The sequence below is a fragment of the Schistocerca nitens genome, chromosome 1 (assembly GCF_023898315.1).
Source record: "Schistocerca nitens isolate TAMUIC-IGC-003100 chromosome 1, iqSchNite1.1, whole genome shotgun sequence".
NCBI lineage: Eukaryota > Metazoa > Arthropoda > Insecta > Orthoptera > Acrididae > Schistocerca > Schistocerca nitens.
This window is the reverse complement of record NC_064614.1, coordinates 346,249,428-346,264,188: the sequence shown is the minus strand read 5'-3', so window position 1 is coordinate 346,264,188 and position 14,761 is coordinate 346,249,428. Positions and strand designations below refer to the sequence as shown.

General features: G+C 40.0%; 1 protein-coding gene across 2 annotated transcripts in view; it reads right to left on the bottom strand.

Annotated features, from left to right (window-relative positions):
* Positions 1 to 14,761, bottom strand: part of LOC126248684 (ATP-binding cassette sub-family C member 5-like) — a 288,000-nt gene that overhangs the window by 121,746 nt on the left and 151,493 nt on the right. For both annotated transcript variants that reach the window (XM_049949958.1, XM_049949966.1), the window contains 2 exons: positions 6,223 to 6,446; positions 5,769 to 5,946 (listed from right to left, as the gene is read on the bottom strand). In XM_049949958.1, the coding sequence (XP_049805915.1) occupies positions 5,769 to 5,946; positions 6,223 to 6,446 (402 nt within the window). The remainder of the gene's footprint in view (positions 1 to 5,768; positions 5,947 to 6,222; positions 6,447 to 14,761) is intronic.

The window sequence follows — 14,761 nt, the reverse complement described above, 5'->3', positions numbered from 1 at the left end:
GAAATTATCTGCAGAGAAAGTTCAATCTTAAAAAGGAAAATAGTAACTATCAATTCTGAGATGATAGTACTGGTAAAAACGTTTCAAGCCGACACACAAGGCAATAGTAATGGATACAAAATACCAATCAATCTTAGCTGCAAAATTTGCCATACATATAACTAATTTATGAAAATGTTAGCTGCACAGACTGTTTAGTTTCAGGTCATACTAGGTGAACAAGGAGATGTTGTTGTAGTGTTGCTGGGCTACAGCTAAATGATTTGCTAACATTTTCTCATTATTCTTTCACAGCATCATGTAAAAACTTTCACTTAAACACATACTGAACAACACAGTGAAAGTGAAAAGATGGTTCTGAACAAACTAAAAGATATAAATCACTCTGATAAGAGTTACGACATGGTAACAGTTGTAAGTATGTCTTTTCCTACATTGTTAACACAAAGTGAGGAAATGCATCTAGCGCAAATGTGGTGGTTTCTTCAAAACTGCTATGAAATAAACATAAAGCTGGTAAATGTAAACTACTCTTATGTCTTGTGTAACAGTAATGTCCAAAAAAAATTATTTAAATACCATCAGAGGCAAAGCTTCAAATACTTGTGATGCTGAAACATTACAAATGAAAAGCACTGCTCTAGAACACAAATGTAAAATTCTGTGAAACAGCAATATTTCAAAAGTGGGTAAAAGTCAGTGTTTTGTAACAATTGTAATGCATTTAATGAAAAAAGATTCTGCATCTGCAAAAATAGAAGATGACTTTTCAGGGAAAAAAGTATAATAGCAGATGAAAAACAGTGACCTACATGTAACAAAAACATAAACAATAAAAAGTTTTTATCTGAAAATGTAGATGGAAACACTTCTGGGTTACAAATCACATGTAGAAGTAGACACTCAAAAACAAAAGGGGTATTTACAAACAAAAGCTCTGTAGGCATTCAAAAACAAATAAACCATGAAAACAACAGGAAATTATTTGGAGTCAGCCATGCACGCAAGACTTCAAAATTTGTATCAAACTATACCAAAGAGAACACAATTGTGTCAGCTATTATTAAGCATGAGACAAAGTTCAGAAACCTGATCAGCAATATAGAGAAACAATGTCCAGATTCTACAAAAGGGACTGCTTTCTTCTCACAGCGGGATAAATGTTTACAGCCAAGATTCCAGTGCATTTATCGAAAAATTTGTTGTTATCTTAGCGTTTCTGCTGACTACAAATCTGTCAATGAGATATGATGTGGCAGACTGGTCTTGTGTGAATAATCAAATTCGACAAACTACATTAAACATTTCTGTTCAAAGTTTACAACCAGAAGAGTATAAAATGTGACACCCCTAGAACAGTGGGAAGGATCCTTTGACCCATAAAGTGATTTGTATTAAAAATCCACAACATAGCTAAGGTAAGACATACTTTTCTCCATTCATTTGCATGTGATACACACACACTTCAAGCAAACTTTTACCTCAAAAGTTATAATATTTTTAGATTACAATTTTGGATACAAAATGTTACACATCTACTGAGAAATGTGACCTATTTCTGAAGTTCCTGACATTCTTTCATTCATTTCACTTGTTTGCTTCTCAACACTGAATTCCCACTTTTCATACAGATTTTCTGCACACAGCTTTCTTTTACATTTATTACAGATGTCATTTGTCTTGTTTCCTTTGCACATCCTAAATTGACATTTCTTTCACTCTTCTGATCTGTCCGATCCTACAGCCATTTCTTTGATCATTTGTTGTTTCCTGTTAGTGAATCCATCTACCAGCTGCAGAACAAACATGTTGCTCTTCCAGTTACTTGACTGTAGACGATCTACACATTTATAGCTGCCATGTCTAGGATAATTAAAAGACACACATTGGCCATATCCTGAATGGTGACCTTATCTGAATATTTTCCGACTGTTTGAGCAATGATGTCAACACTGTACTTTGTGGTGTTACAGAAGGGAACAGTTTCTGGTTTTTTCTTTCCTTCTTTGCTCAGTACTACTATAGGATGTAGTGTGCTGTGAACTGTGACACTGTTTCCAGAATGAGATTTTCACTCTGCAGCAGAGTGTGCGTTGATATGAAACTTCCTGCAAGATTAAAATTGTGTACCAGAGCGAGACTCGAATTTGGGACCTTTGCCTTTCGCGGGCAAGTGCTCTACCATCTGAGCTACCAAAGCACGACTCGTGTCCCATCCTCACAGAGTTCGAGTCTCTGTCCGGCACACAGTTTTAATCTGCCAGGAAGTTTCCGTGACACTGTTATTTTTAATCCAATGGTACACTATCAAGGGTGTACCCTGGCCTACCAACCTTATTCGAGAGAGAGAGAGAGAGAGAGAGAGAGAGAGAGAGAGAGAGAGAACCGAAAGACTGGGTCTCACCTTGTTGCCTGCCAGCAAACCCATGACACTCTGACAACTACAGTAACTTCTCAACTGAATTAACAAGTGTATTCAATTAACACTTTGCCTATGGGGTGCATCTCATAAAAATAGCTCACAGGTAACAAAAGAAATTACAGTGCCTAGACTTAGGAGGAGGAAACTGGTTGAATGGAAGTTAGCTAGTCTACTTGGCCACTCAGTGTATCTTAACCCAATCCACACAAACCACTATCTCAAAAGGCACAATTTCCATAATCCTGCCCGAACTAGAGTTATGTTGAATACTTTGATATACAGAGTTAAAAGCTTATTAGACAGGAACAATCTCAATGCCGTAATAAACCATCTAACCTCTGTGTTCAAACAAAATGGCTTCAGACACATGAAATGAAGCCAGTTTTCTCAGGAAAACACAAATCCAAATATTGTATAGCCATGCAACACTACAAGATCAGAACATGATGTCTCTTCCATTATGTGGATCAACATCGAGCAAAATCAAATTAATCTTAAACAGATGTGAGATTAAAACTCGTTTTGACCGCCTAAGAAAATCAAAAGATTTTATGCACTGCGAAGAATGGCAGTGGCCTCAGAGTACCAGGTGTTTACAATTCTCCATGTGGCAACAGTACCGCATAAGTCTATTCTAAGCATTTCCCAGCACTGTACCAAACATCAATGGCACATAGAATACAGATACCTAGAAAAATCTTCTGCTGTCAAACACAGCCTAACAAAGTATAAAATCTTTTTATTAGCAGATACAGATTCTAGGCCACACTTAGAAACAACTGTGACTCAATTACCAAAGAGGCAGTGGAAATTAGAACATGAGTAAAAAATTTTAACAGAGATTGGGATTCAGACTCAGCAGAGTGTTGGGACAGGCACTTCACATTGAGACAATGCACAATTGGATAGATTATGATAGAAATAAAGACAATGCGAGTGCATTTGATATTTCGCTATGATTGGTCTGTTTCCAATATTCCTTTCTCACAGCACTCACCCGGAGGACTTTTTGACTTGGACCGACAAAAAGTCTAAAAGTCAAATTACATAAATAACACCATTACAGTAAAAGTAAACAGTGCAACCAAAATTAATTATATAAAAGAAAATGTTAAATAAACAAGTGCACTTATGAATGAAATGTGACTCCTGTATGCTCTAGATTATATAAGACGAATTAGTACATTTGTAAGTGACAGAAGCTGGCACTTTTGATCAGAATTCTTTCGTCAGAAGTTAATGTTTGGGACAAGCGGGTGTCAAGTTTGTGATGTCATGACAAATTCCCTTATTATACCTCCAGGGTGCCAAAATAATCTGTGATTACAAGGGACCCTTCTTCATAAATTACATTTTTGCAATTCCTTAACTTCTTTGACAGTCAATGGTTTTCCTGATGACTACAACGATGGATACTGACACACATTTTTATTGAGAATTATCACATGTGCTCCAAGAGCATTTAACACAATAGATCTATCGCAGAAGACTTCGTGATTATATCAAAAGTTGTTTAGTCTGTTATAACAAGTGAAATTGTCAGAGAAATACAGAAAAAATGTCCCTCTAAACTGGTGATAGATGGTACAGCTGTTGCAGATTCCAGATCCTGCAATGACTTCTTCATAAACTATAATGAAAAGGGTAACTGTTCACAACCAACTACAAATCCCACATTGATAGAGAAAAATTTCAGAGGTTTTCAATTTTCTAATGTTTAAAGCTTTCAAGCTATGATGCAAGTATTTTAATGTACCCAAACATTTAAGCTGTGAGGTTGGATAATGTTCCCACCAGAATAATAAAAAAATAGTCTCTCATAGTAACGCGTATCCACTCTCCCTTATAATCAGTCTTTTAACAAGGGCTGTTACCCAGATCAACTAAAATGTGTTGAAATTTGACAAATTCATAAAAAATATAAACAAAATGAAATGGGAAAAGTGTCCTATTGTTACCAACTGTCTTGAAAATATTTGAAAGATGTGGATTGTCAAATAAGTTCATTCACTTTTCATTACAGTTCAACAACAAAGAATTCCTGGGAACACAAGTCCCCAATGCACAGCTATGACAGAGTGTTTGCCAGCATATCTCCTTACACACTTCACACACAAGGTCATGCACAATATAACTAAATTAGGAGGATCAGTTTTGTAGATGAACTATTTATTTCCTGCAGTATACACCTTTATGGTTGATAATGTATTTCTATTTCTCTGGAAGCTTATAAATGCCATTTTTCCAAAATTTGGGGGTTTTCATGCTGATGACCTCTCTGAGGATCAGTCTGCAGCCCTCCAAGGAGGTAAGGTGTTTGCCATTCAGGAAATTCTGCAGGGAATGGAACAGATGAAAGTCAGAAGGGACAATCCTGGAAATATGGCAGTTGAGATAACACACCTCACTCAAAAGAATGCAGCTTTTGACAGGTCACCATATAGCTATGTGGTCTGGTGTTGTCATGGTGAAAGAGATAATCGAGTACTAAATCCTGTTGTTTCTCATCAATGGCTGCCTTGAGACGATCCAACTGTGAGCAGTGTGTCTTGGTAGTGATAGTAGCATTCAAAAGTAGTTCATAATATAGTACGACTCTGCAATCCCATCAGATGCACAGCAGATTCCTTTTTGGATGCAACTCTGGTTTAGGAACCAATAGTGGTGGCTGCCCTGTCTTGCGCCACGATTTACTCTTCCGAGCATTATTGTACATGATCCACATCTCATCTTCAGTTACCACCCGTTCTAGAAAAGGAGCATTCTGACTGTATCTCAATAAAGAGTCACAGAAGGACAAGTGCTGAATCAGATTCACTTTATTCGGTTCATGAGGAACCCATACAACGTGAATATTTATGTAACCCAGCTTCTTCAAGTTTCTGGCTACAGTAGCACAAATGACACTGAGCTCCAGTGCCAACACCCGCATTGTCATTCGTGGATTGTTGGCTATCAAGTCATTAAGCCATTCCATGTCTGTAACCATTAGCCATTCAGATCATGGTTTGTCTGTTTGAATGAAATTCCCAGCTCAAAACAGACTAAACCATTTTTGACTTGCTCAAGCCATTACTGAATTGTTCCCGTATACAGCACAAATCATATGCCGGCATAGTGATTTCTTAAGTGATAACCATGTAAAACTGTATCTGTAAGCACCTGTATGTATCCACTAACTTAGGTGACTATGTCTGCTGATCCTTAATATAGAATATAACTTCAAATTAATTTTGTTAGTCTACATACAGCGCTACAACTGACGCGCTACAACTGACAAGTCATTTATGTCACAAACTTTGAATGTGTGAGTCATGTAATGAGACAAAGATTTTTTCCCCCTTACCTGCATTCCATGTGTAACCAAGAGAATAGTTTTCCCAGAAAGCTTTGATTTAATGCAATGATTAAAAATATTTCTTGCTACCTTTGCATCAACAGCACTCAATGGATCATCTAGCAAATAGATGTCTTTATTAGCATACACTGCTCGTGCCAAGTTTATTCTCTGTTTTTGTCCTCCACTGCAAAAAAAAATTTAAGAATTTGTGTAACCACTATCAACAGTAAAAACTGAATAAATTGGGTAGCAAAAATTGTGAGATAAATTCCTAGTTCATATACAGACCAGACCATACCATGAAAAATTAGGCTCTCCATTTAAGCCATCGCATAAGTAAGCAATCAATCATCTCAGAGTATAGTTCATTCTCTTGTCAACATGACTGTGAACATGTAAGCCAATTCTTTGTTCACATTTTACTACTTTTATTTCCTTCCTTTGACTTTCATACACTTACCTTAAGTTAGATCCTCTTTCTCCAATTTCTGTTTTGTCTCCATTAGCAAGGAGCTCTAAGTCACGTTGCAGACTACAGCATGTAATGACATCTCTGTACCTCTCTTCGTGATAAGGCAATCCAAACAGGATATTTTCTCTCACAGTATCATTAAAGATCCATGCCTGCTGAGACACAAGGGCCACACTGCCCATCACTTTTATGTGACCATTCACTGGCCTCATCTGAAACATTAATCTGAATACTAATAATTTTATTTCATATTTCGCCAAAAAACAATGTACACAAATGCTACTGTAACACTTAAAAACAGAATTTATTTCAGTTCAAAATTATCAACAATGACACTATCAAAACAATTAATTTACCTGCTCCACCAGGGTTGCCACAAGTTTCTCCAAGTGAAATTCCCTGATATTTCCCTGATTTCCAGACAAGTTTTAGAATTTTTCCCTAACAAGTTTTGAGATCTCATATTAAGACATAAGTTGACACTGTCTTTGCAGCTATGGTACAGGAAACAATAGTGCAAATGAGGAAACATTTAAAAAAAACTTGCAAGTAGATCGCATTTGCTGATGTGAGCAAAGATCTTAAGTACTAACATCAACATCTTTTGTAATGAACTGTTTTTAGATGGGAAAGCAAGCCAAATGCTATGTGTTTCATTAAAATCACTAGTGATTTGAAATACATTCACTGATTCAAAAACTAAACTCAGAAAAAAGTAGGCCTCTTGAAAGAAGCGTATAAGGCAGGGAATAATTATGTAAACCAATACTACAGGTAAGCACCAATAAAATGTTGGTTCTACTATGTTGGTTTTGTCAGTTATTACCCACTGTGTTATATTTATTATTTTACACCTATTGTATGATTTTTCTTTTGAGAAATATATGAGTACATAGTGTACAAACTGCCAGAGACTGACATCATTTTCTTCTTATTATCATCCATACTTTTTAACATATAAACTACCTTAGAAGTGTCAAAATGTACTAGAACAAATAAAATGCTATAGAATGCCACTCTGCACAACATACTTGTTGTGAGACAGTCACAATTCCTGAAATCCCTCGCCCATGCTGAGGAGCATTACAGTCCTGGGTCCAAGGATAAACCATGAAAATCCACTGCATTACACCACACACAAACAGACCCGGCCTGCAGGCAGATCGGTGAGACTAAATCCGACGGGCAGGGCCTGCACATTAGTGGGAACTGAATGGCTTCACACAGGCAGGCCCTATCCATTACAGATACCCACAGAAACAGCCTCTGGTTTCGCCCGTCGAGGAAATCCACTCATGTGGCCAGCTATTCACGAGCCACAGAAAGCTTGTTGATGAAATGAGATCACAATGATCAATCTATGCAACAGATAACGAGTTCAAATGCTCTATCAAAAATAATGAGGATAGGTAGCAACTCCATGTAAAGATGTTTGCTGAGCTGCAGACAGGCATGTAGAAAAGACAACCACTCTCTCACAAGTAAATTTTCAGCCACAGCTTTTGTCAGAAAACAGAAGTGCGCACACACACATTCACACCATCACTCAGATACAACCCAAGCACACACAACTGTCATCTCTGGCCGCTTCGTCTACAGTCTCTGAGAATCACAGCCTCCCCAACCTCTCGTCGGCAGCTGCTAGGCTAATGGCAGTAAGTGGTGGCAGGGGAGTGGCGGGAAGGGGAGAAGCAGTAGGAATGAGAGAGTAGGGAAGCGGCGCAAGTACTCAGCTGCTCCCATCCAGCAACAATGTACGACACCTCAGTACACAAACCATTTCATTACTGAGACAAAAATGAGATTTTTCCAGTGTTTCTTTTTTTCCTCAAATTTCCCTGATATTTCCCTGACTTCTCTGAAGTGTTTTAAATTCACTGATATTCTCCGATTTCCAGAACCTTTAGCAACCCCATCTACATACCATCAATGTAACCATTATTATGCACAGGCATCTACTTCACAATATTTTCCAGTTTACAGTCATTACACTGTGAAACCCATTTTAAGTCATTCAGATAAAAGATAAAGCTGCCCTCACTCCAAAGGCCAGTTTGAACACCAAAGTGTTTTGCTAGGAATGGTTTTGTTGGATTTCATGTACTTACCATCCTCCAAACTCATTGCCAGTGGAGAAAGAATTGGTAAGCAACAGACAAAAACCTAGAACTGACTAAGGACCTGTAGTCTGACATTTAAACACTGAGCTATTCCATCGCAAAAATGAGAAAGGACCTTCAATTTACAGTATGGTACATCCAGGAAGGCCATCACTGAGTAAGAAAATCATCAGAGATTGATTATTTTTGTTTCACTAGGAAGGCACAAAAATCAAGATGAAGAACTAGAATAACCACAGAGCGAAGAAATTGTGGACAATCTAGCATCAAGATGTATGTGATGCTATCAGTGGCACTCCTAACTTTTCTCATGTAGTAATATATTAAGGAAGGATGGAATTCTGCTGATATATCACTGGATGTTACTAAGAAATAGGTGTTACTGTATTCATAAAAGTCAGAGCATTTGGTTTCATAATGATAAAATTCAAATTACTAATCTGAATTAAAAAATATTGCCCTCTCACAATCACAAGCCACCAGGGATGCAGGAATGACCCCTACCCATACCATAACACTGTCACTATCAGCTGTATACAACATAGGGGCACATGTTAGGTGGCATTTTACTTGAAGATGTCATACCAATAAAGACTAATTGCCACTGCTGCATGCAGCAGCTACATTGTTTTCACTCCAATTTACTAAATGAAGATGTCATTAGATTAAAAAGGTAGTAGCCCCATTTATAATAATGTGCCATAAGCAATGTGTCTTGGAACACTCTGCTTTCCCCAGCACTGTCTGCAATTGTTGGCAATTGCATGACAGAATACTAAAAATCCAACTACATAGCTGTAACCTTCAGATACCCTGCTTCTTGACTGAGACAAAACTGTAAAAGTCTTGTTATATGTGAGTGGTTTCACAGTCATTTGAGCAACTGGACAGATAGTTAACTGTGGCAACAGATGAACAGCCAACAAGTCTTTGTTTCTATGAAATTCATTCGCATGTTCCCAGCCAGCAGTCATTGCAATCTGCTTTCTGACCAAGACTCTTAACTCATATTGAGCTGACTGAACAGTCTCTCTGTATCTCTGAAAGTAGTGTCCTGCACCATGTCACATGCCATTCATGTGTTTTTGGCACGCTCACTCCAATGGTAGAGGGGTCATAATGACCTGTGTGTAATATGTACTGACAAGTACTCTCAAAGGCTTTCTTAACAGCTTAAGTTCCACTGTATCACATTTACAAGGTAAAAATGGTTACCGCAACAGGCAGAAACTGCAAATTGTCAATGGTAAATAACTACTTAAATCAGGTAGCGATTGGCTAGCTGGTGTTTTCTCTTTCTTTCTTTTTCTCCCTCTTCTGAAATATTCAAGATTTAGCACTCAGGTAACAACAGCTAGCTTCAAAACACACTGAATACATTCACACCCCTAAAACTTTGGGGATAAGATTTGTTTTTTCACAGAATTTTAAGAGGTGTCAGGCATACTATTATTGCTTAAAACAGAGGTCATGTTGACAGTCAAACCACATTGTATCTCCTAGTGAGGATACAAATTGAAATGTCAAAATGTTACAGATTGTTAGGGTAATGGCACAGGCATCATACTGGTGGCTCTACTCGGTAGCAGAAACCTATGTTTTAAAGAACATTGCACAATTAGAAGGCAAGATAGAATACATTTTATCAATGACAAGAAGGAAGAGTGCCTCAGACAGTTCATTCTCCCTCATTCCAAACTATCTTTTTCTTCAGTCTCCATTATCATTATCGACGTCACTGAACACAATGAGATACAGAAGTTTTCCAGCATGCCTGTTTTGTTGCTGCATTTGTTATTCCTGTATTCTGATATATTCCTATAACCTGCAGAATAGTACTCTTTATCCAACTTTCAACAACCTTCTCTGCTGGATACATTCATAAGACCGAAGCTCACTCAGTGAATTGAAACAAATGAAGAATCTCAGGTTATGATGCTATCTCATTTACTTACTGTGGTGTCATTCGCCATGGATGCCACATTGGGTGTGTCATTTCCTCAGACAGAGGTTGGCACCAGACATTCCAAGTACCGCTACCACAGGTAGCCACACAGCTACCACAACTGCCAACTGATGGCTGCGCTATGGACACAGCCTCCTTGGCCAGCAAAGGCAGTGCTGCTATCAAAATGTATAGGACGGCGCCACACATTATTATCAGCCCCCATTCAGTCATACATTATATGCCTGTGAATACTCAGCATCTCTCAGTGATTACAGCATATTATGGACTTGGCAACGGATTTGGGGTATCTGGATTGTACTTAGGATCTGGCTGCAGTTATGTTTTGCAAGCGAATGAAGTTAAGTATAGGATTTTTCGTAACTGTTGCTGTGTCTCTCATTCTCTGCTCTGCCTTAGAACAAAAGCAACACTACAGAGTACATCATTTACAACCATTGAGAATGGTAGACAACCCTACATTAAAAGGCAATGAATGGAATGCTACTGGTGGGTGTGTACTTGAACTGTCTCTGGGCAGATAACAGAGCAGCTAAGTCCCTAGTTTGGAGTTACAAATGTACAACATTCTACAGATATATTACATGCTTAAAATATTGTGTAATGTATGTTTGGAGGTACAATTTGAAATACTACTTGAGGGTGAGTAACTCAAAGATTATACTAGAGCTGTAGCTCAACCACTGAGGTTGCATGCTTCAGCGAAGGAAAGAACTTTCATGCCTCTGGTCCACTGTCAATGTTTTTCTTTCTACTCTCTAATGGCAGTGTCACTAATAAACAATGAAGCCAAGTGCAGGAGACTTTGGGGCCAACAAGACACTAAAAGCACAGAAGCTAGTGAGGTGCTGTCACTGAACCACTCAAAAGGATTCAATAGCTTTTGCACAATTGCTATGAATGTGTGTTTAGAGAGTTTAACTAGTTCTGAACCTCACTCACAAATATACTGAATCTGATGGCAACAAATAGACCAGACCTCTTTGATGATCTCCACATCAAAACTGTTGTCAGTGACCATGACACGGTTGTGGCAACAATGCGTTTCAAAGTACAAACAACAACTGAAACAAGCAAAAAGATATATATGTTCAGTAAACTAGATAAAGAAATCGGTAGTGTCATATCTCAATGAGGAACTTGAAACTTTTAGCAAAAGGCAGGAGCATGCTGAGGAATTACGGGTCTCTGGTTCAAGTTTAAAAGAATAGTTGACCATGCACTGGATAGATAGGTACCCAATAAAACAGTTCACAATGGGAAGGAACTTTCATGGTATACAGTCACTGTAAAGAAACTTCTAAAGAAACAGAGATTACTGCATAATAGGTCTTAAATGAAGCGTAGGGCTACAGATAGAGAGACGCTGAATGAAATGTGTTTGGCTGTCAACAGAGCAGTGTGTGATGCCTCAAATGACTATCATAGCAGAATATTGTCAAGTGATGTTTCACAAAACCCAAAGAAATTCTGGTCGTAAGTAAAAGCTACACTCCTGGAAATTGAAATAAGAACACCGTGAATTCATTGTCCCAGGAAGGGGTAACTTTATTGACACATTCCTGGGGTCAGATACATCACATGATCACACTGACAGAACCACAGGCACATAGACACAGGCAACAGAGCATGCACAATGTCGGCACTAGTACAGTGTATATCCACCTTTCGCAGCAATGCAGGCTGCTATTCTCCCATGGAGACGATCGTAGAGATGCTGGATGTAGTCCTGTGGAACGGCTTGCCATGCTATTTCCACCTGGCGCCTCAGTTGGACCAGCGTTCGTGCTGGACGTGCAGACCGCGTGAGACGACGCTTCATCCAGTCCCAAACATGCTCAATGGGGGACAGATCCGGAGATCTTGCTGGCCAGGGTAGTTGACTTACACCTTCTAGAGCACGTTGGGTGGCACGGGATACATGCGGACGTGCATTGTCCTGTTGGAACAGCAAGTTCCCTTGCCGGTCTAGGAATGGTAGAACGATGGGTTCGATGACGGTTTGGATGTACCGTGCACTATTCAGTGTCCCCTCGACGATCACCAGTGGTGTACGGCCAGTGTAGGAGATCGCTCCCCACACCATGATGCCGGGTGTTGGCCCTGTGTGCCTCGGTCGTATGCAGTCCTGATTGTGGCGCTCACCTGCACGGCGCCAAACACGCATACGACCATCATTGGCACCAAGGCAGAAGCGACTCTCATCGCTGAAGACGACACGTCTCCATTCGTCCCTCCATTCACGCCTGTCGCGACACCACTGGAGGCGGGCTGCACGATGTTGGGGCGTGAGCGGAAGACGGCCTAACGGTGTGCGGGACCGTAGCCCAGCTTCATGGAGACGGTTGCGAATGGTCCTCGGCGATACCCCAGGAGCAACAGTGTCCCTAATTTGCTGGGAAGTGGCGGTGCGGTCCCCTACGGCACTGCGTAGGATCCTACGGTCTTGGCGTGCATCCGTGCGTCGCTACGGTCCGGTCCCAGGTCGACGGGCACGTGCACCTTCCGCCGACCACTGGCGACAACATCGATGTACTGTGGAGACCTCACGCCCCACGTGTTGAGCAATTCGGCGGTACGTCCACCCGGCCTCCCGCATGCCCACTATACGCCCTCGCTCAAAGTCCGTCAACGGCACATACGGTTCACGTCCACGCTGTCGCGGCATGCTACCAGTGTTGAAGACTGCGATGGAGCTCCGTATGCCACGGCAAACTGGCTGACACTGACGGCGGCGGTGCACAAATGCTGCGCAGCTAGCGCCATTCGACGGCCAACACCGCGGTTCCTGGTGTGTCCGCTGTGCCGTGCGTGTGATCATTGCTTGTACAGCCCTCTCGCAGTGTCCGGAGCAAGTATGGTGGGTCTGACACACCGGTGTCAATGTGTTCTTTTTTCCATTTCCAGGAGTGTATTAGTGGCAGCAAAGTTAGTGTCCAGACCCTAGCGAATGAGACTGACTGAAGCTGAAGGTAGCAAAGCAAAAGCTGAAATGCTTCACTCTGTTTTTAAATGTTCCTTTACAAAGGAAAACTCATGAGAATTGCCCCAATTTAATCCTTGTACCACTGAATAGATGTATAAGTAAGTAATAGTGACAGTGGAACTGACAAACAGCTGAAATCGTTGAAAGTAAGCAGAGCTCCCGGGTCCGACGGAATCTCTGTTAGATTCCTTACTGAATTTTCAGATGAGTTAGTGCCTCTTCTAACTAGAATCTATTGTAGACCCCTCGAACACAAAACCATGATCACTTCATGGAAAAAAGCACACTTCACACCTGTCTACAAGAAAGGTAGTAGAAGTGATCCACAAAATGACAGTCTAGCATCCTTGACATCAATTTGTTGTAGAATCTTAGAATATATTCTGAGCTCAAACATAAGGAGGTATTTGAACAGAATGATCTCCTCAATGCCAACTAGCACGGATTCCAAAAACACCGATCATGTGAAAACCAACCCGTACTTTTTAACAAACTGAAAGCTATGGATAAATGCAGTCATGTAGACGCTGTATTTCTTGATTTTCAAAAAGCACTAGACTCAATACCACTCCTACACTTATTGTCGAAAACTGAGACTATGGGGTATCAAGTGAAATTTGTGACTTAATTACGGACTTTTTGGTAGGGAGGAAGCATCATGTAATCTTGGGTGGTGAGTCATTGTCAATTGTAGATGTAACTACAGGTGTGCAACAGGGAAGTGTGTTGGAACCCTTGCTGTTCATGTTGTAAGTTAATGAACTTGCAGACAATACTGATAGTAACCTCAGACTTTCTGCATATGAACTACTGTCTGACAGAAGCTGCATAAATATTCAGTCAGATCTTGATAAGACCCCTTGCAAAGATTCCTTTAAATGTTCAGAAATGTAAAAACGTGCACTTCACAAAACGAAAGCAGTAGTATCCTATGACTATAATCTCAATGAGTCACTGCTGGAATTGGCCAACTCGTACCAATAACCTGAGTGTAACACTTTGCAAGGATATGCCATGGAATGATCACTTAGGCTCAGTTGTGGGTTTACCAGGTGGTGGACTTCAGTTTATTGGTAGAATATTGAATAAGTGCTTACAAATCACTCGTGCAACTGGTTCTAGAATATTGCACAATTGTGTGGGATTCCTACCAAACAAGACCAACAGGGGATATTGAACATATACAGAGATGGGCGGCACTAATTGTCACAGATTTGTTTGATCTGTGGAAAAGTGTCAGAGATACTGAAGGAAATGACTGGAAGACTCTTGAAGATAGATGTAAACTATCTCGAGAAAGCATGTTTACGAAGTTTCAAGAACTGGCTTTAAATGATGACTCTAGGAAAATATTAGAACCCCCTATGCATCGTTCATGTAGGGATCATGAATATTAGGTTAGATTAATGACTCCATGCACAAAGGCATTGAAACAATCATTCTTCCCACACTCCA